The sequence below is a fragment of the Lissotriton vulgaris genome, chromosome 12 (assembly GCF_964263255.1).
Source record: "Lissotriton vulgaris chromosome 12, aLisVul1.2, whole genome shotgun sequence".
NCBI lineage: Eukaryota > Metazoa > Chordata > Amphibia > Caudata > Salamandridae > Lissotriton > Lissotriton vulgaris.
The window spans coordinates 569,178,398-569,202,501 of NC_141700.1; the positions used below are offsets into that span (position 1 = coordinate 569,178,398).

General features: G+C 40.6%; 1 protein-coding gene across 1 annotated transcript in view; it reads right to left on the reverse strand.

Annotated features, from left to right (window-relative positions):
* Nucleotides 1–457: 457 nt before the first annotated feature.
* Nucleotides 458–24,104, reverse strand: part of F11R (F11 receptor) — a 95,648-nt gene continuing 72,001 nt past the window's right edge. The window contains exons 2-9 of the mRNA XM_086945398.1: nt 19,293–19,355; nt 17,441–17,548; nt 16,594–16,737; nt 13,257–13,459; nt 13,036–13,138; nt 7,727–7,834; nt 4,238–4,286; nt 458–2,478 (exon numbers count right to left, since the gene is read on the reverse strand). Coding sequence (XP_086801524.1) covers nt 2,415–2,478; nt 4,238–4,286; nt 7,727–7,834; nt 13,036–13,138; nt 13,257–13,459; nt 16,594–16,737; nt 17,441–17,548; nt 19,293–19,355 — 842 coding nt within the window. The 3' untranslated portion in view covers nt 458–2,414. The remainder of the gene's footprint in view (nt 2,479–4,237; nt 4,287–7,726; nt 7,835–13,035; nt 13,139–13,256; nt 13,460–16,593; nt 16,738–17,440; nt 17,549–19,292; nt 19,356–24,104) is intronic.

Below are 24,104 nucleotides of genomic sequence, written 5' to 3' on the forward strand. Positions count from 1 at the left end.
TTGTGCTCCACAACATGCAGATTCCCTTTACGGTGTATAAACTCCTTCAGGTGCATGAGGCTGCACTGATCGAATGTCTTAGAATCGTGTCCTGTGCCTAGGCACCAAAGACAACTATCGCCCAGATCCTTGACTAACATCTGCATGCTGCAGTCGCAGCACAGCTTGAAATCTCATTTTCGATGGTGGCATTTTGCTGCCACAGTGTTTGCAGTTTTGAAAGGTGTAGGAAAACCACACATCTTGGAGTAAAGCTCTGGACCCATATCCCAAGGTGCAAAGAGATACGCAAACTGTGAAAACTGACGTGTGCTGTGCCAAAAATTCGGTAGATTATACAGTGATGCCAGTAAATCATCCCCTCTCCTGTTAATTTTCAGAAACATCCACTGCAGTTTTATGCTAACTTTGAGGAAAAACAAGAACATGGAGAAAAAAAATTAGACTAAAGACAAGATTTGGCCAGCACAAGCTTTATTTGTATAATTTTCTGAAAACATAAAAATTGCACACCTTAAAATGATTTAAACTTGTGTTGCAAATTTAGCTTTACATTAATGAATGAAAATAGACAATGGACTAGGACTATGTACATCCAAGACCCAGGGCCCACAAAACTCTACTCCAGAGGGACAAGAAGCAGGTTTTCGCACAATCCTTATTCAACTGGTAATCTGAAATCACAGTTGAAGGGTAGACAAACACACCACTGAAAGGAAAGGCATGGCTGCTAGATAGTAAGCAAATATAGCTAATGTCAAAAGGCCACTTTAAAACGGATTCAATTTTCCTTTCTGTGCTTCAATCAACACAATTGCAGCACATACTTGTTCTGTTGGCAGCCCATGTAAATTTTCCAAGCATCAAAATATAAAGTTATCTAAGCAACCTGCATGGACGCGTGAAGCACCAATGTTATCAGTGAAGGTCTCCCAAAATAGATACTTTCAAAAATACTCTCCAATAATTTAGGCTTAAAAAAAAAAAAAAAAAAAAGACTACAATAAAAAAGAAGCCACTTTAACCAGTTTGCTGCGCCAGTGAGGAACGTTCTATTAAGCGGGCAGGACCGCGTCGGCCTACGGACGTGCGCAGCACTACCGAGGTAGTGCTCGCGATGGCAGACAGAAGCAGCAAACTGGTTAAGCATCCTATGTGCCATTTGAATCTGGTATATACGGTCTGACACAAAGTCCAAATACTCTTTTGGACCAGAATTAATTAGATTTAACGCTCAATCCAGGACAAAACAATTGTTGTTTCCAAATGCTTTATTTAGACCCTGCTGCCAATTAACATATCCATAGCAATCAAATATTGCACCAATATCTTAAGAAAAACTGCCATCAATGAGACTTAAAACAACCACATTTTAAGAGCAAGTTAGCTCACAAGGAAGTATGCTTATCCACGACCCAAGGAAGGTGCATGGTTTAAGGAACTCTAGCCAAACACCGGAAAAAGAACCACATTTCTTTTTTAAAATTTAAAGCAAGCCAGACCATCCCAAAACGCAGCAACTAAACAAATTTTAGTCGAACTTTTCTGTACCTATTGTCCAATTCTTCTCCTTACCTAAGCTCACTGTATTGACTGGTTTCTTCACCTGCTGTAACATTTAGACATGCACGTAATCTGATCATTCACCACCAGCTTCTGCCTTCCTACATCATCATATTAATAAGATTCAACGTGTAAAAATCTAAAACTCATCCAATCGTCAATGCTTAAATTGATTGCAAATAGACACAATAAAATCAAGGACCTGCTTCACCGCAGACATAATCGGATACGGTATAACTAGGATTTGAGCTCATGGATAAAAGTTTAACCTTCTCCCTCAAAGCACAGAACAGTGAACAAAAACGTCACAAGTATTATTACAGGTCACTCATACACATTAGAAAGTACTGAAGAAAAGTTAAGTACAAAGTTATTTATCCATTACATATTCAAGGAATGCTGCCCTGAATGGAAGGTCAGATTTACTGTATCCGTACACAATAGCATTGTTTTTTAACAAAGGAGAAGAAATCTAAAATAATGTTAACACAATTCGCTGATCACAAGTCCTTTCAAGATGCTCATGAACAATTTGATCCTTCTTGCGGACTATGGCTGTCACATCAAATAAACACAAAGGGTAAATGGAATATTAGCGGGTAAGCGGAAAAGGAAAAAAGGACATAAAAACATGACCAACGTTAAAATTGCAAGCCTTCCAGTTCAGTGCAACTTATCAAGTATTCTTACAGCAATGCCAAGGACAAGTCTAAAAACAATCTCATAAATCTAACAGTTGTGTAAAAAAAGGCAATCCAAGAGACAAAAGGCAAATAAAATAATTCAAGTTCAATTTACAAAACAATGTTGAGGAATCGAATTTCGTACAAATATATGAGATCCAGTTGAGGTTAAAAATGGAGACTGCGCCACTGAGGATCACACGACAAACGAGGAGGTCTGCTGGAAATTCCGCTGCATGGACAAGAGACAAATCATTAAGATTATAGAAAAGTGTTAGGGTAACAAGCAAATAAGCACACAGTAAGCAGCATGTTGGTCCCTAAAAGAGCACACTCATATGGATAATCTTCACTGATAAACATTAAGTAGCTCACTGAATACAACACTGCCACTTATCTACATTCTTTGCAGTAGGTAATATGTTTATGGTGGTAAAAGCTCTAAAGAAAAGGCAATGGTGTCTCTGCACTGTTCGGTAGAGAAATTATACTCTAACTTGAGATGCTATTTCATGCTCATAACATTTAAGGTGTGAAAATTGGCATGAATATGGCATGGCAAAACGTTTCACAGCAGGATTCTTTGCACACAAATAACTCGACACCCCATGTTATTTTAGCTTGAAGATGGGGCTGGTTAATTGACAAATCTCGTATTTAGGTGTAGTGGAAGAATTTTGTTATAATAGTAACTTGTATGAGCATTACATTGTCTGCACCTACATCCGGACTGGAAAGAAAAACTTTAGGAATCAGAAATTAATTGAACTGGTGCAAAGATATTGAGAACTGGTTCAAACTCCCAAGTCTCAGCATAGTTCTAGACACAGCATTTAAAAGCACTGTAGTTTGTCTACATCACTTTTGGAAGACATCATTACACTGATTTTCTGGTGTCTATTCCCAATTACACAAAGACATTCACAACTAGAACCATCGGAGCAAAGAAGAGAAGGAAAACCCCTGTGCAGAATTCTAAGATTATAACAGGCCTTGGTGATACAATATATTTGCCGATTCAAGTACAAATTAGAATGGACCGCTGAAAACATACAAGGGGCTCCTTAAAGATTCATAAGTCATTGACTGAGCTGTTACTACACGTGCAGTGTTTCGAGGCCCACAATCGCCCACATAGCAGCATTGTAAAAGCAGGGTTACTTCATCCAGGAGGGTGCTCATATGACAAGGCAAGAATATGTAACCATTCAAAAAATAAATTTTTATAGAGAGAAGCCCTTTAACATAAAGCATATTTTTGTACACATTACTTAAGCATTTTATGAGGTGATTATGTGGTTTCTTCCAGACATATATAAAAAAAACTGTACAAGATGACTGCGCAGACACCATGTATGCAACGGAAATCTATAAAAGGGATATTGCGGCAGGGAAAGTATTTTATTCGCACCCTCTGAGACCTTCGGTATCATATCGTTATATGTAAAGAAACTTAACAAAATGATTTTTGTCTACTTGGGCATTTAGTCATATGCTTAGGATAATGGCAGAGTTCTCTTACCATCCAAATCAAGTTTGACAATATCCAGAACATCGCTGGTTCAAGAGAACTGAGGTTAGCATTCTCATCTTCACTGAACAATCTGATTAACATTAACAGGGAGGTGGATTAAGAAACACCATTTGCAAGCCAGTTATGCATCAAAGCTGGGTCCCGGGTAAAAGCAAAACCTACAACATTTCTAACAACCAAGACACAGCAAGGCACATGAAATTGACAGTCATTACGGTAGCCGCATTTGAAAAAGTTCTATAAAAGGTATTTGAAATTACAAGACCGTGGGACAGATGCAGGATTTGAGATTAAAAAAGTTAAACAGTCCAGAAAATGTGTTGTTCTTACTTATGCTAAGCCAACATAAAACACTGCAACAAAGAGTACACAATTAGTGTACAAGCTTGAAGACCTGAACACATTGCAGACTACGCAACATACTAATATTGGATTAGAAAATAAGTAATTTACTTACATCACTTCTGGTCTCCGAAGGAGTGCTGTAGATAACCTTTTTACCAGTACTGAGAAAAAAACAGGATATAAAATTAAATACTTTTATTTTTGCTAAAAAAAAAAAGAATGATTAAGGGTCGTTTTTCCCTTTTCAGAGAGGAAACAGTCAAAATCTATTTCCTTTCTACATTAAAAAAAAAAATCAAAATGAAATTGTTATTTGATTGCCTTATACAGTAAATCATGACTGCTCAAATTAACATGGAGGTAATTTTAAAATGGCACGTAGTTTGCTAATGAAGCATAAGCTGCTTTAGATATTAAAATCGGTTTTCTACCACAATACTAATAATTTCATATTAGTGTTGATGTATTATCCATCCATGCTTGTGGCGCTAAGACCATGGACTTTAGTTGTGAGCATTTTTGTAAAAAGTAAACGTGCTTGGCTGCAATGACTTCATATATTTATTTTACAAAAACGAAAATAAATCCGATTAAATGTTTAAGTGCAATTCCATAAACAGGCCTTACTTTTAAATAGTGCGGACTTGGAGCAATGAGCAGACTGCATACACAACTTGTATGCACCTTCAAAGGTGCAGAGACCCTTCCCATCTTTTCACTCGTTGGAAGTGAAACACTATTAGAAAACACATGGACAATATATATTCTATATATCAGCGCTAAATTGGTCTGTATTCTCTGCTGCTTGGAGAAGGGCGGGCTCCAAAGAACACGGAGATATTGGCTACCTGTCCGCTGGGAAATATACAGACACATGCACTCCGAAACAGATGCAGGACTTTTCATCAGAGGAAGGCGGTGTCATACATACCCTGATTTTTCTGAAAAATAAATGAGAAAGAAACAAAAAATAGGTAAAAAGGTTAAAATACTGGGAATAAAAGTTAAAGTATTCTGCAATACAACATTTTCCACTCAACTAATTCATGCAGCCATAGCTGAATAGAAGATTCACAAGGAATACAGGAATGGGCACAATGTGCGATGAGATGAATATATAGGGCTGCCTTTGGGGTCAACCCTATTCTATAGAATAGGTCAAAGAACAAAGTGTGGGCAAGGCTCAGCCAATCTACCACTTGGCAGAACACATTAAGTACCAATTAATATATGAACAGAAAAAACCGGACATGTCAACATGTGATGGAGTTTATTTTTATATCACGTGTTTTTCATTCATTCGACTTTAACATGAGACGCCAATGTATTGATTATGTATTTTTCACATTTTGACTAACTATAGCTAATGTAGGCCTGTAGGGCTAACGTCTGGTTGCTTCACATAATGGTCTTCACATTTCAAGGAGAAGCAGACACCACATGTACCACCTCAATGTGGCCTAAGAGTTGTGTTCTCATGTGAATTCGTTTTCTAGTTGATACTTGAGGAATGTGCTAACAAACTTATTGCAATGCTCCTGCAGAGTACACCTTGGTCCAATGAATCTCATTATGTAACCAATAACTACGTTTAAAGGACCATTAGAGAAGCCTCACTGTGTAGGAATTTGAGAAAAAAATGGTCTAGGTTAGTTTTTTTTTTGGGCGGGGTGGGGTTTCTGCAATTTAATATAGCGCTAACTCGACCCACAGGTTTTACAGTGCTTTACATGAGCACCAGTTAAGTTACACAAGGACAAGTTCATTTTTTAAGCTTCAAAAGAAAGTTTGTTGGGAATACAATAAAATATAGCATCAAGTAAGAAGTGATATATCAAAAGGAATAATTACTTAACATACTAATAAAGGCATCTAGGCAAATAAACACATAAGATGAAAAGATCTATGGCACAAGTAAAAAAGAAAGGACAAGTTCATTTTTGATAGGCACTGGGAGTTTAGGCGACTTGGCCAGAATCACAGGATGTTGGGCCAAGGCAGAGACTTGAACCTGGTTCCCCAGCTCCAAAGTCAGCAGATTACATAGGAACCATATATAGTTATATTGGATCCACGTACATGTGTATCAAATGTTAGAATTGTACGTTTTAAACTAGTGTAATGTAGATGAGCATTCAGAACCCACCTTTCTCTAACTGGCTGAGCATTTCCCTGATTTAGCAGAGTAGGGTGCCATCTTTATGGGAGAACGGATTTGCTCAACTTTCGCTTTTAGACGACTTTATAAGTTTTCCTTTTTTATTACTTTTGAATTGCTTTTAACTATACATTGGCTAATGTATTCTTGTATCGATTGACAACTAATTTGATGATTTCAACCTGTAACTTAACTAATCCTTTAATAACATTTATGGTTTAAAACTGAACCACTCTCGGTCTTCTCTGTGAGGCTAACTTAAGAGCGTCATGTATTGAAAATGTAATACATTTTCATGTTAGGCCTCAAGGCTCAATTGGAAATAACTATTTATTACAGAGATTGATGGGGCCCTGAATTTGCCCTTAGGATAGGGCTTGGTCACACGTTTAGGCTTTGCAACGGTCAAAATGCGAGGCATCATTGGCTGTGTGAAGCACAAAGAGAAAAAGACAACCAGGCAAATTTGACAGCCGGACTGAAGCACTAGATCACAGCTGTTAACAACTCCATGCCTTTGTTTTTCAACACTTAAACTGAACATATTCAAATGCAGGTGTTGACTCTGGCAATGTAAAGTTACTCAGGTATGAAAGTGGACAATCATTTTTAAATGGGATGTCCCAATATGAAACCAGGCGAGAGATTCCAAATATTGCTATGGTGGAAAAGGGACAGAGGTCCATGCAATACGGCGGCACTCTAGTCATAAGCAGTGGTTAATCTGTTAAAAAAAAAAAAAAACGGATCTGTTGTCCGGAGGCAGCTTGCACCAGCCCAGGTCTACTGTTAACGCCACCTAAAATGGAACCACCCCACCTACTAACCATGAAAGTGAGGAGAGGATGTGATTTAATGGCCAAAGTTGTAAGACTTCTGAGCTGGGGAACTAGGTTCGAGTCTCTGCCTCGGCTCAACATTCTATAATTCTGGGCAACTGACTTAATCTCCTCGTAAACTAACACGTCCTTAACTGGCGCTCATTAAAAGCGCTGGTGCTGGGCACAGTAAACCACCGGCTAAAATTAAGCACTGGCCCAAATGCAGAAAATTCTGGCATTTAGAGACCAGAGCAAGACCGGGCCCGACGTGAAAACAAAACAGCAGCCAGGAATCAATTAAAGGCAAGCAAACAAGGTAAAACTGCCATTATTAGCCTTGTGGCATTTTTTTCAAGTACAACAATATAACGAAATGGAGTCTTTGCAAAATACAATGTAGCAACAGTCAAATTGGTGCCTCTAAATACCAAAACCTATACAAACCCTTAAACATATTAAAAACATTGTATTCTGGATTAGCAACAAAAAGCCCACATCCCCTACTGAACAAAACTCCCTTATCTTTACAAATGTATTGGAGAATTTACAGGTAACTATTGAGACAAAGTGCCAGAAATGTAGAGCAGGCCCAAGAGCAGTACACATGCAAAAGAAAACTTACTGCCAATGTATCCACGACTGTAAGCGAACCACAGGCCCACGCCGACCAGCACTAAAATCAGAAGGACTATGATCACTGCAGCCACGATGCCCCCCACGTTAGTGTCATCTGAAACAAAGAGGAAAACAAATGAAATTACCTGAATTTTATCTAGAAAGTGATGTACATTCAGGGCAGACCCTAGTCATGGTAAATGCTTGGTGAACGTGTCATGGCTTTTCTATGAATCACAATAACAGTCAAAGACCGAACTACCATCACCTCGAAGAGCAAACAAAATGTCCCCTCCAAGCATTGCATGCATCTGCAATGTTGTCCTTAAATTGTATACAATTTAATTTCATGATCAAGGCCTCGTCTCCCATCAATTACCATCAGTAACAAAGCATCAAGTGATGCTGACGAGTTATCCTATTGCTGCTACAGTGCCCATGCCCTTTCATCACATGACAAAGCTACAGTGCCATGCAAATGCAAGATTTTTTGATGCCGACCATTGTTAAAGTGTAATCCGGATATACGACGTCAACGTTTTCATATTGTACTTTTTGAAATGGACAGGATTGAAACGCAACAGCCTCTGTACGGGTGTGTGCATTGAATAAATGACAGCTCCACTGGCTATAGCGACAGATTAGCACACCTGTCCTTACCCCTTTGAGGCTTGAAAGATAACACGCTCCTTCGAATTTTTTTTATCTTAGATCGATTTGAAGTGTATTGCATCATGGCCCTGCCTGTAATCTCTTGTGCATGGGTAGAAGTCTAATGATTTTCCAAAGGGAAGGTTACAATGCACAATAATTGGAAATGTCTTTGATATGTTTGAATTTGGCATCATTAATATGTCCTGTAATTGTACCTTTACAAGAAGTACAAATTTAAGCAAATGAAGCAGGCTCTGGTCTGTGTACTGATTAATTTAGATATTATTTGTGTTCTGTAGAAAACTGTGCCCTAAACTTGTACACGTTTGACCATTATAGTGGGCAGTGACATTTCCCGGAGCTCAGATGTGGAATCAGTTGGTCATCCAAAAAGTTCCTGGTGGGAGAAAATGTGCTAAAATGGTTTAAAAATAAGCATGCCTTTGCCTCGCTACCAGTCTCACTAGTCAGAGCTCACAACTGCAGTGGTGGGGATGGGGATCATGCCTATAAATGGATACCCAGAGTGGTGTACATATTTACCTCTCAATAACACCAAAACCACGCTCTAAATTGCTCAAGCACCTACAGCCTTATAGTAATGGAAAGAACAAGACACTAAAGCAAATGAAAGCCTTGTTTTACAAGACAATCCCACTTACAACTGGAACCATACTAAAGAATCCACCAACATTAGGCAAAGTTTCTTGCAAAGATAGAAACTCTTCCAGTTGACTGGTCTGAGCAAACCTATACCTCCCGTTTCTTCTTCAGCAAACATATTTCTTCTACACTTTTCACTCCAACAGAATCATCATAAAACAGACTTGTAGAACAGACCACTCCGCCTCACCAACCAGCCTTTAAAGAGTTGGTGGTGGCCTCACATAACACAGATTCTAATGCTGTAGTCCTGGAACTTAATCTATTACGGACACGCATACTGGACCTTTGCTGCCCTCAACACCCCAAGAGTCAGAAAATCAAAGATAACCTCTTATTTATACTAATCTTATCAACAGGCATGCAATGAGAGAAGCAGGAACAACGGAGGGAAACCAGGCAATCATATCAAGGTTGACAACCAGATATCCAAGCAAGGGAACTTGGGGATGCCATTTCATTCCTCATATTTAGCCTTGTCAAGGCTTCACTCCAAAATGGCATGGTACCTGATCACCTCAATATCTGTCACGCAAATTGTTTTCTGAAGAAAACTGATGCAAATTACAGAAAAATAGAATTTTAGGCCACTTGCTGACCTCCCATACTGACTAAGCGATGAAACGTGCGTTGCAACCCCAATAAATTAGCACACAAGTACAATATTTTTAAGGACATGCAAATCAGGTCTCGGTACTCAACCACAGCACAGAAATGAGACTCTGTACGGTTGTAGTCTACTCCATCCAACCTATGGCCAAAGGAGAATCATCTTTACTCAACTGGTCTTTACTGATACTACTGATCAAGAAATAATGTTCTCTCCTGAAAGAGCGAATAGCTTGACCGAATTGTGCTGAGCTTTTCCGATCCCATCTCCCGGTGTCCAGCAGGAGAGGATACACAAATCTACCTCATCTCTTACCGCATCATGCTTTGGTATTCCACATCCTGTTCAATCTAAGGGTCAAAACACTCATGTGAATTAGTGCAAAATTATGGTGACTCCTTCCTCCAGCTTATGTATCACACCTAGAGCTCAAAACCGACTTAAAACAGGATGAGCAACATTAAACAGAAACTCAGGAGGAGCAACATTAAACAGAAACTCAAATTCTAGAGACCAGAATTTCTAGTTTTCTCCTCGAAGCCCATAGGGAACTACTACAGGTCTGGCGGGATAAACTGAATACAGACATCTGTTGAATCTATTGTGCTATACTTAAAACTGGGCCTGGAACCACAGAATAAATGCAAGAGCCAAGTGTGCCAACCATCATCGCTGAACCGTAAAAAACCTAGTCACTCTTCCATCACTGGTCCGGCATTAATTCAAACCGTGGTTACAAAAGGAGCAGAATAAAGCAATGCCTCATCAAGAGACATCACTGAAACGTGTACTTCACTCTGTGCTGAGCTCATTAATAGGAAGAATATATTTAACACATTTTATCAATTTAGTCAACATTAAGCTGGCTAAACCTTGAAGAGCCTACAAGACTACCTGCATCACTATAAGGCGCTTCTATCAGCATATAGGTCTACTAAACTGACTATCTGGAGGTAACAAGTACCAGAGAGGGAAAGCCTGATTATGCCGTAACCTACCTATGTTCAAACAACATCCACCACAAAGCGAGGTTTCTTCAGCACTGCTCCTAAAATCTGGCAAGATCTGCACAGCTCCTTCCTTTTCACTGCTTAAATCTAGCCAAGCTAAATGTCTTCTACAAACCAGCTAACTTTCTTTAATTTTGTCTTAACTGCATGTTTTAATATGGAACAGACTTAAGGCTTCATACCTTTACTGTATATCCGCCTCTTCAGTTTTTACTTTACTGTATCTACTATTTATGTGAATCGTTTCAACATCATAGTATGGGTAGAACATGATCTAGAACTAAATGAAAAAAAAATCAAATCTATATTGATCTAGACTTTTCATTTTTTTGGGAGAAGACCATGGGTTTCTTAAAGTAGGAAGTCAGTGCCTAACTCTGCAACTGAGCAGTTTTTTGGGTAGCTTGTCCCAGGTAAGAACCAGCTTAACGATAAGTAACCAAAAGGCTCCCTCTTTTTGGGAAAAAAGGCAAGTTGGAGAAGACGACTCCTCATTTCCCAGATGTTTTAGTTATGATGCTGCAGCATTTTTATTGGGTGGTAAGTTGGAGATCAGTGAGAATCCCATATTCTACCGGGCAGGTGAGGAAAAAGTGATTTTAAGGAGTCCTACATGCAATCCAGCTTGCAGTGAATGGGGAACAAAAAAAACACCATCTCCAGGCGGATGTATTTCCAACATATATTCAAGTGCCTGGATTTTGAAGATTGCAAAAAACACAGTTGATGGACAGAATGTAGAACAATGTCATACATTCACCCCAGTACAAAGATCTGGGCCTAAATCCATCGTTTTGTTGCACTCCACACCACCCTGGGTTAGACACTGGCTATATGCAAATCAGCTCTGACCCTGTGCCGCATGGGAACAGTCCAGTCCGAACTACCAAGCCATGTCTTTCCCAGACAGGAATCAAGCATCCAAACGATGGATTTAGGCCCAGATCCTTGTACTGGGGTGAATGTATGACATTGTTCTACATTCTGTCCATCAACTGTGTTTTTTGCAATTTTCACCCCGAGTGTGCTGGGTATACTCAGACGTGAGTCCCAGGCTCTCCACACCACTGGAGTCAAGCTATCCAGGCTGAATGAAGGCTGATAGCCAGAAACCGTTCCTTGGATGCTTGATTCCGGTCTGGGAAAGGCATGGCTTGGTAGTTCGGACTGGACTGTTCCCATGGGGCACAGGGTCAGAGCTGATTTGCATATAGCAAGTGTCTAACCCAGGGTGGTGTGGAGTGCAAAAAAACGATGGATTTAGACCCAGATCCTTGTACTGGGGTGAATGTATGACATTGTTCTACATTCTGTCCATCAACTGTGTTTTTTGGATTTTGAAGATAGCATCTGATCATAGCAATAAGTTAGGTTTGGAATGATTATTGTGTACATTGATTTTATGGGGACATCTTGAAAATCTGACATGGAAGCAGCCCTACTGGACATACCCTGGACCCACTGGCCTTTTATGATGAACAAGGGAACCTTTGTTAACTAGCCTCATAGGTTTTCTTTTTGATTTTTATTTGTGGGTTTTAGGTGCATGAATTCTGTAGCTGTACTTTTACTTCATGACAGCAATTTCAGAATAAACTGGATGTTGGAGGGGGATGGATGAAGGGCATATTGAATCTTTAAGTAGTTGCAAAAAGGCTCAAATTTTACTTCATAATCCAAGCAGGCAATTAGTATATCCTTAGGACCAAAATTATAATGAAAGCATGTGGCAAACATTGTTCAAATGACTTGAAGATTCCTAGAGTGATTATTGGGATTACATTGAAGAATATCTACATAGATTTGAAGACGACTTGTTTCTATTGTTGTAAATTGCACCAAAATTGGAATGTGAAGGAACATTTTGGAAACAAATACTTATGAGTTAATGGTTCGCTAATACACTAGTCCATTCAATGATAAAAACCACCAACATATTTGAAGCAGCGAACAAATCGGTGCATATTAGAAAGCAAACCTAAAATGTGAGCAAAAAGTCATGTACCAATAGTATGCATGGTACTCGCCTTTAAAACAGAATGAAATCATGCATCCCACCAAAGGAATACAAAATAATAATTATAAAGTTTATCCCAACAAAACCTATAGACAACTTTAATTTACAAACTAGTTTGAATCTCAATGCATGCTTTACAATCATCTGGATCTAACAGAACTAAATGTGTCATTAATAGCATGTGATGTAGTCTGGCAATAGACAGTAAGGATAACTTCATGCTTCCAGATTTTCAATGGCAATAAAATACCAGTAACTAGGGTGGTAAAAGACCATTAGGAGTACAAAACTGCATGGCTACACTATATCCAGCTTCACCAAGCTAGCTCCAACAACAGAAAAGGCCAATATGGACAACTTACAAACTTCCATGAGGACAGGAGTAGTAGCAGCAGCTTTCCCAAGGGAGTTGGAGGCTTCACAGTAATACTCCCCAATGTCATCCTTTGTTGTAGTTGAGAAGTGCTGATGAAAGAGAAAAAAAGCTTTTGGAATAAATACTAAGATGCAACAAAACATCAACAAATGGCTAAAGGGTGAGAATCAAGGATTGCGCAAAAAAGATCACTTTGCTCCGACTCACCAACACCCCCGTTGCTGAATCCAGTGTGTAAGAGGAGTTTTGGAACATTGGGAGACTCTTGGGCTTTTCTGGCATCAGGGTCTTATTCTTGTACCACTTGAACGTAGAAGGCGGAGAGCCGTCCTTCTCGATGCATCGTAGCACAGCCTCACTCCCAGTAGTAACTGATGTAGGCACTTGCATTACTGGTGTAGAGGGTGGCACTGTTAGGGGGAGAAAACAAGTTATATACTTATTTTACTTTGATTGTTGTAGTCGTACTACAGAATTGTTTCAATGTTGGTGCTACAGTAAAAGGAAAGTTACTGTCAACAGGCGGCTTAAATAACACATTTGAAATTCACAACATAAATTGAAGGACAAAAAGTAAAAGGTTATTCTTTCTTTTCAACAAAAATGCCTTTGGATTATTTTATTCAAGGGATCGATGGAGGCAGCTATGAAACCTTTGCAAACTGAGTTTGAAGCAGAGAAGTAAAACAATCACATATAGGTTTAAATATGATGACAAAAAGGAATAGTGCTTTCACTTTTACAAATCTGTTGCTTGACTGATCTGCACCTTTGTTAGTGCATGAGACTTTGCTTAACCAATAATGACTTCTATCTGATGGTCATACAACTTTAGATACCCTATTTTTCCCTCAAACCTTCTCACTTTCCAATGTGTTTCCATTGGTCAGTAACTGAACCTTCAGCCTCCCAGCATCAATAATGCTCAAACACTGCAGATTGCTTATTAATATTGTGTGATATCACTAGGGTCCACCGTGGAAGCCCAGAGTCTTGAATGAACTCCACCGGAATCGGATATCCAGACCCACTCACATCCTGTTCAGAAAAACCCTTGAAAACCTATCAGGATTTCCTTTATATAAAGGCTAGCCACGGTTGAAGAACTTTGGATTCGGTTTATCACCAGTCCATCAGCATGCTAACTCACAGCCACAATGTTGCATGCCTTAAAACTTCTGTTAAAATACTGAAGTCGCCAAAAGGAGATGAGAAGTACCTTTCAAAACTACTTCATAAGTCAGATTTTTAAGGGACCCTTTGCTATCGGTATAATGAGATGTTAAGGGAGGCCTCAGAGGCATTACAATAGTATACCACCAGTTGCTGCATTAACAATTTAAGCTAGGGCAGTTACAAATAATTACAAATAAAATATTAGCCTTTTCTAACACAGGAGCCTATCAAAATGCAGTCATTTCTGAGGTGGCTCCTTTTCTTGTAACATTTATTACAGGTACACAAAACACTAAAACTGGAGCAAGATATTCCAAATCTAGGTTTCCATTCAGGGCAACTGCTCGGTCAGCACAATACAACAGCTTTGCCCTCTATCACACTATCAGTACTGGCTGATGTGAGGGACTGGAGTAAGTGGATGGACAGTTACAAGGAGATAGAGAACCATATGCACACATATCCTGAAATGCATAAACACTAGGATCACACTAGTCTATATGATGTGCAAATACTTGATCCACAAACACAACTGCCCAAAACACACACGCGACTTGACACAGACCACTACTTTTACTATAGCTAAGCGTTGGATCTACAAGTTCTCTGGGCCCCCAAAGTCATTGCAACTGAAACTTTCACTCTTGGTCGTAAAACCCAGGGTAATATTCGTGAACTCAAATGTATCACTTTGCAAGAAGAAAAAGTATTTTCTTGCACCCAACTAGTCACAAGGAACTTGAAAAACTGTAGTAGACCACAACACCCCAGAGGGACACATTTATGTGGATTGAGTCAGTGCAAGTATTCTAAAACAGACTGCACATGACCTAGCAACTGAGAAGCAACCAACCAGCAGACAAACTCTACATGTGGAGTAAGTCCAGAAATGGCCGGCAGTACCCGGATTCCATCTATATGCAAGACCTACACACTAACACCCATCCATGTGCCTTAAACCACAAAGAGCAGATCAGCCAGAATGAAGCAGATTATGCCAGTGTGTTTTTTATACTTGGATGTAGATTGCCTCGCAGTCCTCAAACAACCTCAAAAAGTGACTCGGACTTCACAGACAAGCACACACCACAGTAGGACAAGTTGGATGCTGTGATGAGGGGTCTCAAAAATACAGCATTTAATAACAGCATTTGCATACTGATAAAACTAGTTTTTAATGTGTTTGCAACCTTTATTGTTCTCCCACAAACTTGTATGTGTGGACATAGTGTCCCTAATCAAATCGCAAAGCTACTGAAAAAAACCAAATCCTTTACCAAAACACCTTCATTCTTTCACCTCAACAGTTTTAATACAGGACCTGCTCTTTACATTTTGCAATCACAAGCCTCTAGGCACGGAACTCCGAGACTGTCCTCTCCCCGGTTCTTGGTCTCAAAGGTTTGGCCTCACTCCATTCCCTAGTCAGTAGTAAAAGCGATGGGTGGAAAGGTTTCACCACTGGTAATCATTTGGACTCAACTGTGCCATTAGAGACCAGTTATATGGAAGTTGGTGAAGTGGTATGTTAGAATTGGTGCCCAAGAGTCCTGAACCCAATGCCAGCCCTTGACAAAATATCCACATAAGGTCCCCACGTAAACAGGATTTGAGGAGTTCTACTTGCACTGGTTGGCTAAATGTGTAATTTCAGTTCATGTGAGCTGGCTCTGGATGGTGCTCGGCACCGGAAAAACAGAAAAACTGGCATCAAGAAAAGTCAGTATCCGGCGACTATTTTAGCTCAGACTTTTCTGGAAGCATACAAGGCACAAACAGGCTAATTTCCAGTGAAAGTTGGGGAACTAGGAACTGAACAGAGAGGACTAGGACTGGTGAGGCAACACATTAAAGAGACTGGTAAAGAGGAAGAGAAACAGTCATATTTAAAATACAAGGCAGTTGCCTTCGGTTTTTCCTCCCAGCGACTCTGCACTAGTTTCCTGGATGGCTCGGACCACAATTCCCTGCACTGCAATGCTGCTCTTTCCTCTGTGCCTCACCCTGCAAGTATCCTCAGTTAAGTCGGTTGTGACTCCCTTTGAATTTTAACTTCTGTGTCAGCCTGAAATGGAAAGGATCTTAGTTCTCAGAGGTTTCAAAGGCATAGAAATGGATAATGCTGTGGACTAGCGAGGGGGGTCTAAGGACAGACATAAGTAGTCAATATAACACTGCCTTCAATGAAGGAAAGGTATAGATTCCTTAGGCAAAAACTCTGTCTAGTGGGTAAAAATTGCTCCTAGTATATACTCTTAACTGGAAAGAACAGTCATTGAAGTATATCTAGTAGTGCACATCTTAAGTCACATTCAGTGGTGTACTAGGTTTTAGTTTGGTTCAGATTTAAAGAAGAAAATATCAATACCTTCAACAACAAGCTTCATTGTGGCCTCGCCAAATGCATTATTTGCCCCAGTAGCATCACAAGTGTAGTCTCCAGTATCTTTTCTGGTGACCCCGGTAAGTCGAATTCCAGTTCCTGTAAGCGTTGCTCTGCCGATGTAGTCATCTGCAAGATGCAAAGTAATTAAGACAGTGAATGTAGCAATTACGATATTGTCCAACATGGAAATACAGCAGTGAGCAGGGATTTTGTCGGATCAACCTTAAATGGCTAGGAGTTAGAACAGATGGTTGGTAGGAGGTTAGAGGAAGTGTTGTGTGGGTAGAATTGCCCACTTCCCTCCCTACAAGCCCATGCAACAGCAACAATGCTGGATAAGCTAATTCGAAAGAAAATACATAACATTCCAGGATCCAATGGCAACAGAAATCAGAAGAGACTATTAAGAATGCTGGTTTTAGTTTGGGTAGTAGGACGTTCCTTATGGCAGTGCTTCGAATTAATAAGCTTATATTGTGGTAATCTTTCCCATTTAGGTTATACCATGAAGGATCACACAACCATCGAGCACAGTTTCCATCCCCCCTGAAATGTAGGAAAAAAAAGACTCTCAGCAATAACTAATATATCAGTCACACAACATGCTAAATAATATTTCGTTACTTCACCAATACTTCCAATCCAAACTCATGTGTCTCATATAGAATGAAGGGCAGTGTAGGCAGTGGTGGGATTCCAACTAGTTACTGAGTTTGCAGATGGCCAAGTAACTGAGGTACTGCACAGCACTACTTTCATTCCTTGAACCACTGAGGAGTAGTCATGGGGGACTGACCCTGAAGATATATTTCTGTCTTGATTAAATTACCTGTGAATTTGCCATCAATGAACACCAATTTCTTCGATCCATCTTTGTCTTGATACTTCCACCTCCAATTGGGATTGTCAAAGTTAGCTTTGCAGACAAAGTCAACCGCTGAAAATTGAATTAAACCAATCACAGAAAATAAAATTCATAAGAAATTGTAGGATTCAAATTTAAGGAGACATTCTACGTTTTGCACTGAAGTATTTTCAATGCTATGGGTCCGTTCATATACAGAATGTAAACATACATACTGTAAGAAATCTTTGAAAATAAGTGCAAACGATAATCTTTCATTTATATTTGGTCAACAGTGGAATTTAGGGGAAGGGAACATTCAAAAAGAAACCACATGGAAAAGTGTGATGGAGAAAATATGGATTTGAACCAAGGCTGAGATTCATTCTTTTTTGGAACGCAGTATCAAAGTTTTGTTCTTCATTGGGTTTTTCCTGGAGTCCGAAAAGTGACATTTAGAAAGGACATTTATCCTCTTAACTTACAAATTCCATCTTGCAAGTGCAAAAAAACACTTGGGTGGACCTTTGGCCCATCACGGTACAAGTTACTTAGGTAGTGATTAGGGTAGAAGGGATAGATGTCAGTTTATGATTTGACAAAAGTCAGTTGATGTTTTCCAATTAAACAACTCCATCCTGCCCAGGTGTCTTTCTATCCAAGCTTGTTTTTTCAAATATCCTGAGTTTAGGACCAGGCTCGATCTCACCCATAGTAATTCTTGGATTTCAACTGTTCCAGGGAAGAGCTCCAACCTTGGCACACACTTGTCCTTTGCTACATTTAATGTGATGCAGATTGTGAAGCACAATCCGCCGAGTTTTCAGTGGAACTGCAGGCATTACCATCTCAGAAGCATTCAAATCATTTCCATGACACACTTTCATAGATGCTGCCCATACTATTGTCTAGCAGACTTGGAATAATATGCTCAACTTTTCTTCAGGATTAAAGACGAGACAGGCACCTGAAGAACGTACTTTGCTAGGATGTATCCTCATCATGCACCTCTTTCTTGGTACTCTCATTGGTTTCACAATTACCTCCCATCCAAATTACAGGCTGAAAATTATTGTTCATGACTGCCTGCGCAGATTATAACATCGGGGGTGGGTCATGGTTACCGGCAGAATTACCAGCGCTCCAGTCACATACAAGTCGATTTCAACCCACAGGCAAAGTATTGGAGTAAATACTTCTCAATGTATTCAAATTTAGGGAATAATTTAGGTTGCCCAAATCCACACATGTAAAAATTGCCTTTTGGGCGTCTTACAAAGGAATTGCAGAGTCAAAGGAGCCCTCAAAATTAGAAACAAGAATCACATGAGAAGGAAATTTCAGTGTTTGGTCCAAAATTTATCTTCCATTTGTGTTTGTATTTTAGACTTCCAGTTGAATGCTGTAATGAATTGCGACCTTAAGGGACACCTAATGTCCATCTGGCCCATGCCGCATTCCAAAAAAGAATTTTCATATTACAATATTATACATTACACCATTGGATTACGTAAAATTCCTTATCTTCTATGAACCTTAAAGCAATTCTATATGAACAAACCACAAAGTGGCAGATGTAGTAGACTTTTTACATTTGGCAATATAGAAATCACATTTACACGAAAACAAAAATTACTTAGGGCAGTAAAGTGGGAGATGAAAGGTTCCAAACAAGTAATTATCCAATTAATTTCTAAGCCCGTTGTACGAGAACCATTGGAAGTGTGAGTTTTAAATAACCGCTGCAGGTTTTTTTAAATAAATGTGACACTCGAAATGCAGGAACTGCCTCACTAGGTTTCATTGAAAGAATCTACTATTTAAAAATAGCACTTACAGGCATTTTCCTTTACAGCTTGATATGCAGTTGTAGTAGTGACTTCGCCGAGGACTACTGAACCTGCAGAAGAAAAACATATTTAAGGTAAAAGATGTAGGTTGAAGTTACAAAAACACAAACCAGATCAGTAGCTCAATGCATTTCAGAGCTCCATGTTCAATTGTATGTCATGCTGAATAAAATACTTTAAACCTAAAAGGATTACGTTGCTAAAATTCACTTCAGTATAAACCCCTTTTTTTCCCTTTTAATAAGTCCAGCTACCTCCTTCAAGTAGACACCCCAAAAGTGCATACAATCAACTAATGAATGCACATGCTCGACCATGCCATTGGCCACACTCAGAAGGTAAGCAAAAGCCCAATGACACTAAATGTGTAGAATGATTGCAGTGTGATCATTGTTCAGGACCTGGGCTGAAACTGGTGGACGAACTTTTGCACATTAACAGTTGCACTATAGTTTAGTCTCAGAAAGTTTGAGGTATAATCCTAAAAATGTAGGTCCAGGGGGATTCAGTAGATCTGTTGCAAACTATCTTCTTTTCTAGCACTTCAAATGATATGACGTGCTCATCCAAAAGTAGCTAATCTCAGGCAGGTAAGGACCAAGGTATACAATAAATGTGTGCATCGACAGGTGAATGAGTGAACACCATCAGCCTATGGACGTGCATGTCAAAAGTGATTTCATAGGATTCCCATTGTCCGTCCCTTCCTTTTAACTTTTCACTTTGCATATTATCTAGAAATTGACTTGGCTGTAACAATTAGAAGTACAGTAGACAAAATAAGCCACCACCACATCTTACTAAGACGATACAGACCACTGCCAATCAAAATGCTACCCAGTGGTAAAGGGGAAGTGCTCCTCCGGACTAGGACAAAACTCGATTGGCATTCCACAAGGCAAAAGAGGAAGGGGACTCGCATAAGAAACCATCTGCAGAGGTGGGCTGACCAAAATCCACCACAGGAAACCAAACCAAGAGTAGGACATAGAGCAATTCAACTGAAGCAAGGGAATTCTTCAGTATCATATTGCTGGACATTGTACAACCTTTTAAGAGTTCTCCCTCTATGTGCACATTATACGTTAACTTGCCAGGGCTCATGCTGAAAGTTGTACTCTACAAAACATCCCAGGTCACCCAAAGCAGCTAACTCAAACATTTTTTTTCCATCTGCCCGACAAGCCAGAACAGAAGACTATTAGAGATGGAACAAGAACAGCTCAGTTGTGCCAATGTCATCAATGAGTGCATCAGAACAATGTAAGAGGGCAGTGTTAAATATCTAGGGAGGATATCAAAACACCTTGTGTTCAAAATGTAGTTCTTATAAAACAAACTCTAGTGCCGGTGGCCATTTAGGTGCCTAGTCTTCAAACACAACACCACATAGGAAAAAAAAGAACAGAAGTTACTTACATGTAAACTGTGGTTCTCAAGTATTGGTGTCTTTCATAGATTCACATGCTTGAATATTTTCTTTGGCGTCGAAGTGGGAGTCCCACGGTACATAACATAGTAGTAAGAAGCATATATACATAAAATATACATATATACACAAAATAATATTCCATAATATGTATATTATTTAAAAAAAATAAAGGCTTGAAGTACCATAGAACAAAATAGGCCAATAGAAAGCATTGAGGGAGAGCTCACTTTAGTAACATATCAATGTCATTATAATAGTCCACTTTCCAGCCAATCAGGCTGTAGCACCCTCTAGAACCTGCTCCTCAGAAGCTCAAGCCCTCAGATTTTCGTAGCACAGGAGTGACCAAGAGTGCATGAGGAGAAGAGAGCCTCTGAGGGGAGAAAGGGTGGGTCGCATGTGAATCTATGAAAGACACCAATACTGGTGAACCACAGTTTACAGGTAAGTAACTTCTGTTCTTCTCCAGTATTAGGGGTGTCTTTCATAGATTCACATGCTTGAATAAGAGTAGAAAGCAGTACGCCACAATAAGAATCATAAAAGGCAATAAGAAAGTTGCATCACATAGACCTATACAGGCAACATTGCATATCCATAAGAAAAAACCTTTTATGATAGGAGGCGGGAAGCAACAGAGGCTCACCTTATTTGAAGAGGTTTCGAAGCACCGCTTGACCCACAGCAGTGTCCGCAGCATTGACTGTCTCCAGACAGTAGTGCCTCAAACGTGTGCCTACTGGACCACGTTGCCGCCCTGCAGGTCTGATGCAGAGGCACTCCAGCAAACAGGGCAGTAGAGGAAGTATCTGCTCTCATCGAGTGTGCTCGCACAGGAGCTGAAAGAGGCTTGCCAGCTCGTTGATGGCAGAAGGAGATGGCAGAAGAAATCTAACGAGTGATTGTTTGCTTAGTGACCGGATGACCCTTACGCATCCTTCCATAGGCCACAAAGAGTTGGTCAGACTTTCGAAATGCAGCAGTGCATTGGATGTAGAATTTGAGGTACCGGTTCAGGTCTAGGGAATGAAGAGTACGCTCAGCTGGGGACTGAGGATTAGGGAAAAAAGTCTTGAGAATGATCGGTTCATTAAGGTGGAAGTCTGATGGAACCTTCGGAATAAACTTAGGGTTTGTACGAAGAGTAACAGCGTCCTTAGAGAATTGGAGAAAGGGCGGCTGTATGGTAAAAGCGTGGATGTCACTCACTCTCCTAGATGACGTAAGTGCGCGGAAGAGGGAAACATTCCAAGTAAGGAATATCAAATCCGCTGAGTGAATAGGTTCAAAAGGAGGTTTGAGAAGTTGGGCTAGGACCAGATTCTGACGCCAAGCCAGTGGAGGACGCTGGATAGGTGGAAACATCCAGAACAGACCTTTAAAGAACTGGCAAATGATCCGAGAGGAGTACAGAGACCTATATCCATCATGTTGAAAACGGGAAAGTGCTGCCAGGAAAACCTTGAGGGAGGAATGTGAAAGTCCCGATTTTGCCAAATGGAGGAAGAAAGACAAGATCTGCTCAGGAGTAGCGAGCGTAGGGTCAGTGTTTTCCGAATGGCACCAGACACAAAACAGTTTCCACTTTAATTTATAGGTCTTAATGGTTGATGGAGCACGTGCTTGAGCAAGGACCTTTCTGCAGTCCGGATCAAGATTCAGATGGGGGAACTCATGGTGTTCAGGCTCCAAGCGTGAAGCTGGAGAGATGCCGGGTCTGGATGGCAAATCTGACCATGAGTCATGGTGAGAAGGTGAGGCAGCAGATGAAGAGGGATCGGATCGCACTGCGAAAGAAGAAGTAGATCCGTGAACCACGGTCGACGTGGCCACCGGGGTGCAATCAGCAGGATGTGACACGGTTGAAACCTCATTCTGCGCAGAAGGCGAAGTACGAGAGGGGTCGGCGAAAAAGTGTACATGAATTTGTTCGACCAGTTGATCGAAAATGCATTCCCACTCGATCCTTTGTGGGGATTTTGAGGTTGACTGGAGTCGCAAACAGATCCATATCCGGAAGCGACACCCCCACCCCCCTGCGAATTCCGAACTCCAGAGTTGACTGATGGAGTTCCCACTCGTGGTTGTCTGTGGTCGATTTGCTGAGAGAGTCTGCAAGGGCGTTGGAAATGCCCGGGACATGAACAGCGGTCAAGTGAACACGATGTTGTATTGCCCACTTCCAGATCTGTTGTGCCTGTGTGGAGAGCGGGAGAGATCTTGTACCCCCTTGCTTGTTGAGGTAGTGCATACTGGTGGTGTTGTCTGTACGCACGAACAAATACTTTCCTTCCACCAGTAGTCGAAACTATTTCAGGGCGAGAAAGATAGCCAGGAGCTCCAGCCGATTGATGTGCCACTTGCGCTGGTCGACTGTCCATTTGCCCTTGATTATCATCTCCTCGAGGTGTGAACCCCAACCCTCTAAGGAAGCGTCCGTCGTAAGGGTAAGCGCTGTGGGCAGCTCTTGAAACAGACGCCCTGTTAGGATGTTTGGAAGGTGAGCCCATCATTCCAATGTGCTCTGGATGCGAGGGGTCAGGAAGACTGTCGTTGAACGGCCCTGAGACGTGCCGCCATTGCTTGTCCAATTCTTCTTGAAGGACTCGCATGTGCAACCTGCAATTGGGAATCAGTGCTATACAGGACGTAGTCATGCCCAGAAAGGATTTTAACATCCGGACAGAAATGGATCTCTTTGAGCCTAAAAGAGCCACCAGTTTGATGATGCGGTCCAGTTGTTCTTGCGAGACAACCACTTTCACTAGACGTGTATCTATCAACCCTCCCAGAAAGACTGTGAGGGATGGACATGTGACTTTACGCGGTTGATGGAAAGACCCAAGCTTTGGAAGAGGGAAAGGCAAGTCAGAGTGTGTTGATTTGCTGCTTGGAAGGTTGGTGCCTTTATTAAGCAGTCGTCAAAGTAAGGGTAGATTTGTATGCGTTGTAGGCGCAGATAAGCCGCAACCGGGGCCATGATCTTTGTGAAGACCCTCGGCGCGGAACAAAGTCTAAAAAGGTAGAACCTTGAATTGGTAGTGCTTTTATCCCACTGTGAAACGGAGGTACTTTCTGTGTCTTTGATGGATTGGCACATGGAAGTATGCATCCTGGAGGTTGATTGTAGAAAGGAATTCTTCTGGATTCAGGAACTTTAAGATTTCCAGCAAGGTCAGCATGAGAAATGTCTTGGACTTGACAAATTTGTTGAGGGCTCTGAGGTCTAAAATCGGGCGCCACTCTCCCGACTTTTTCCTGATAAGAAAAAAAAAAAAAAAAAAAAAAATCGGGAATAAAAGCCCATCCCCTGTTTGAGGAACCACTTCAACTGCACCTTTCTGAATCATAACTGCAGCTTGTGCAA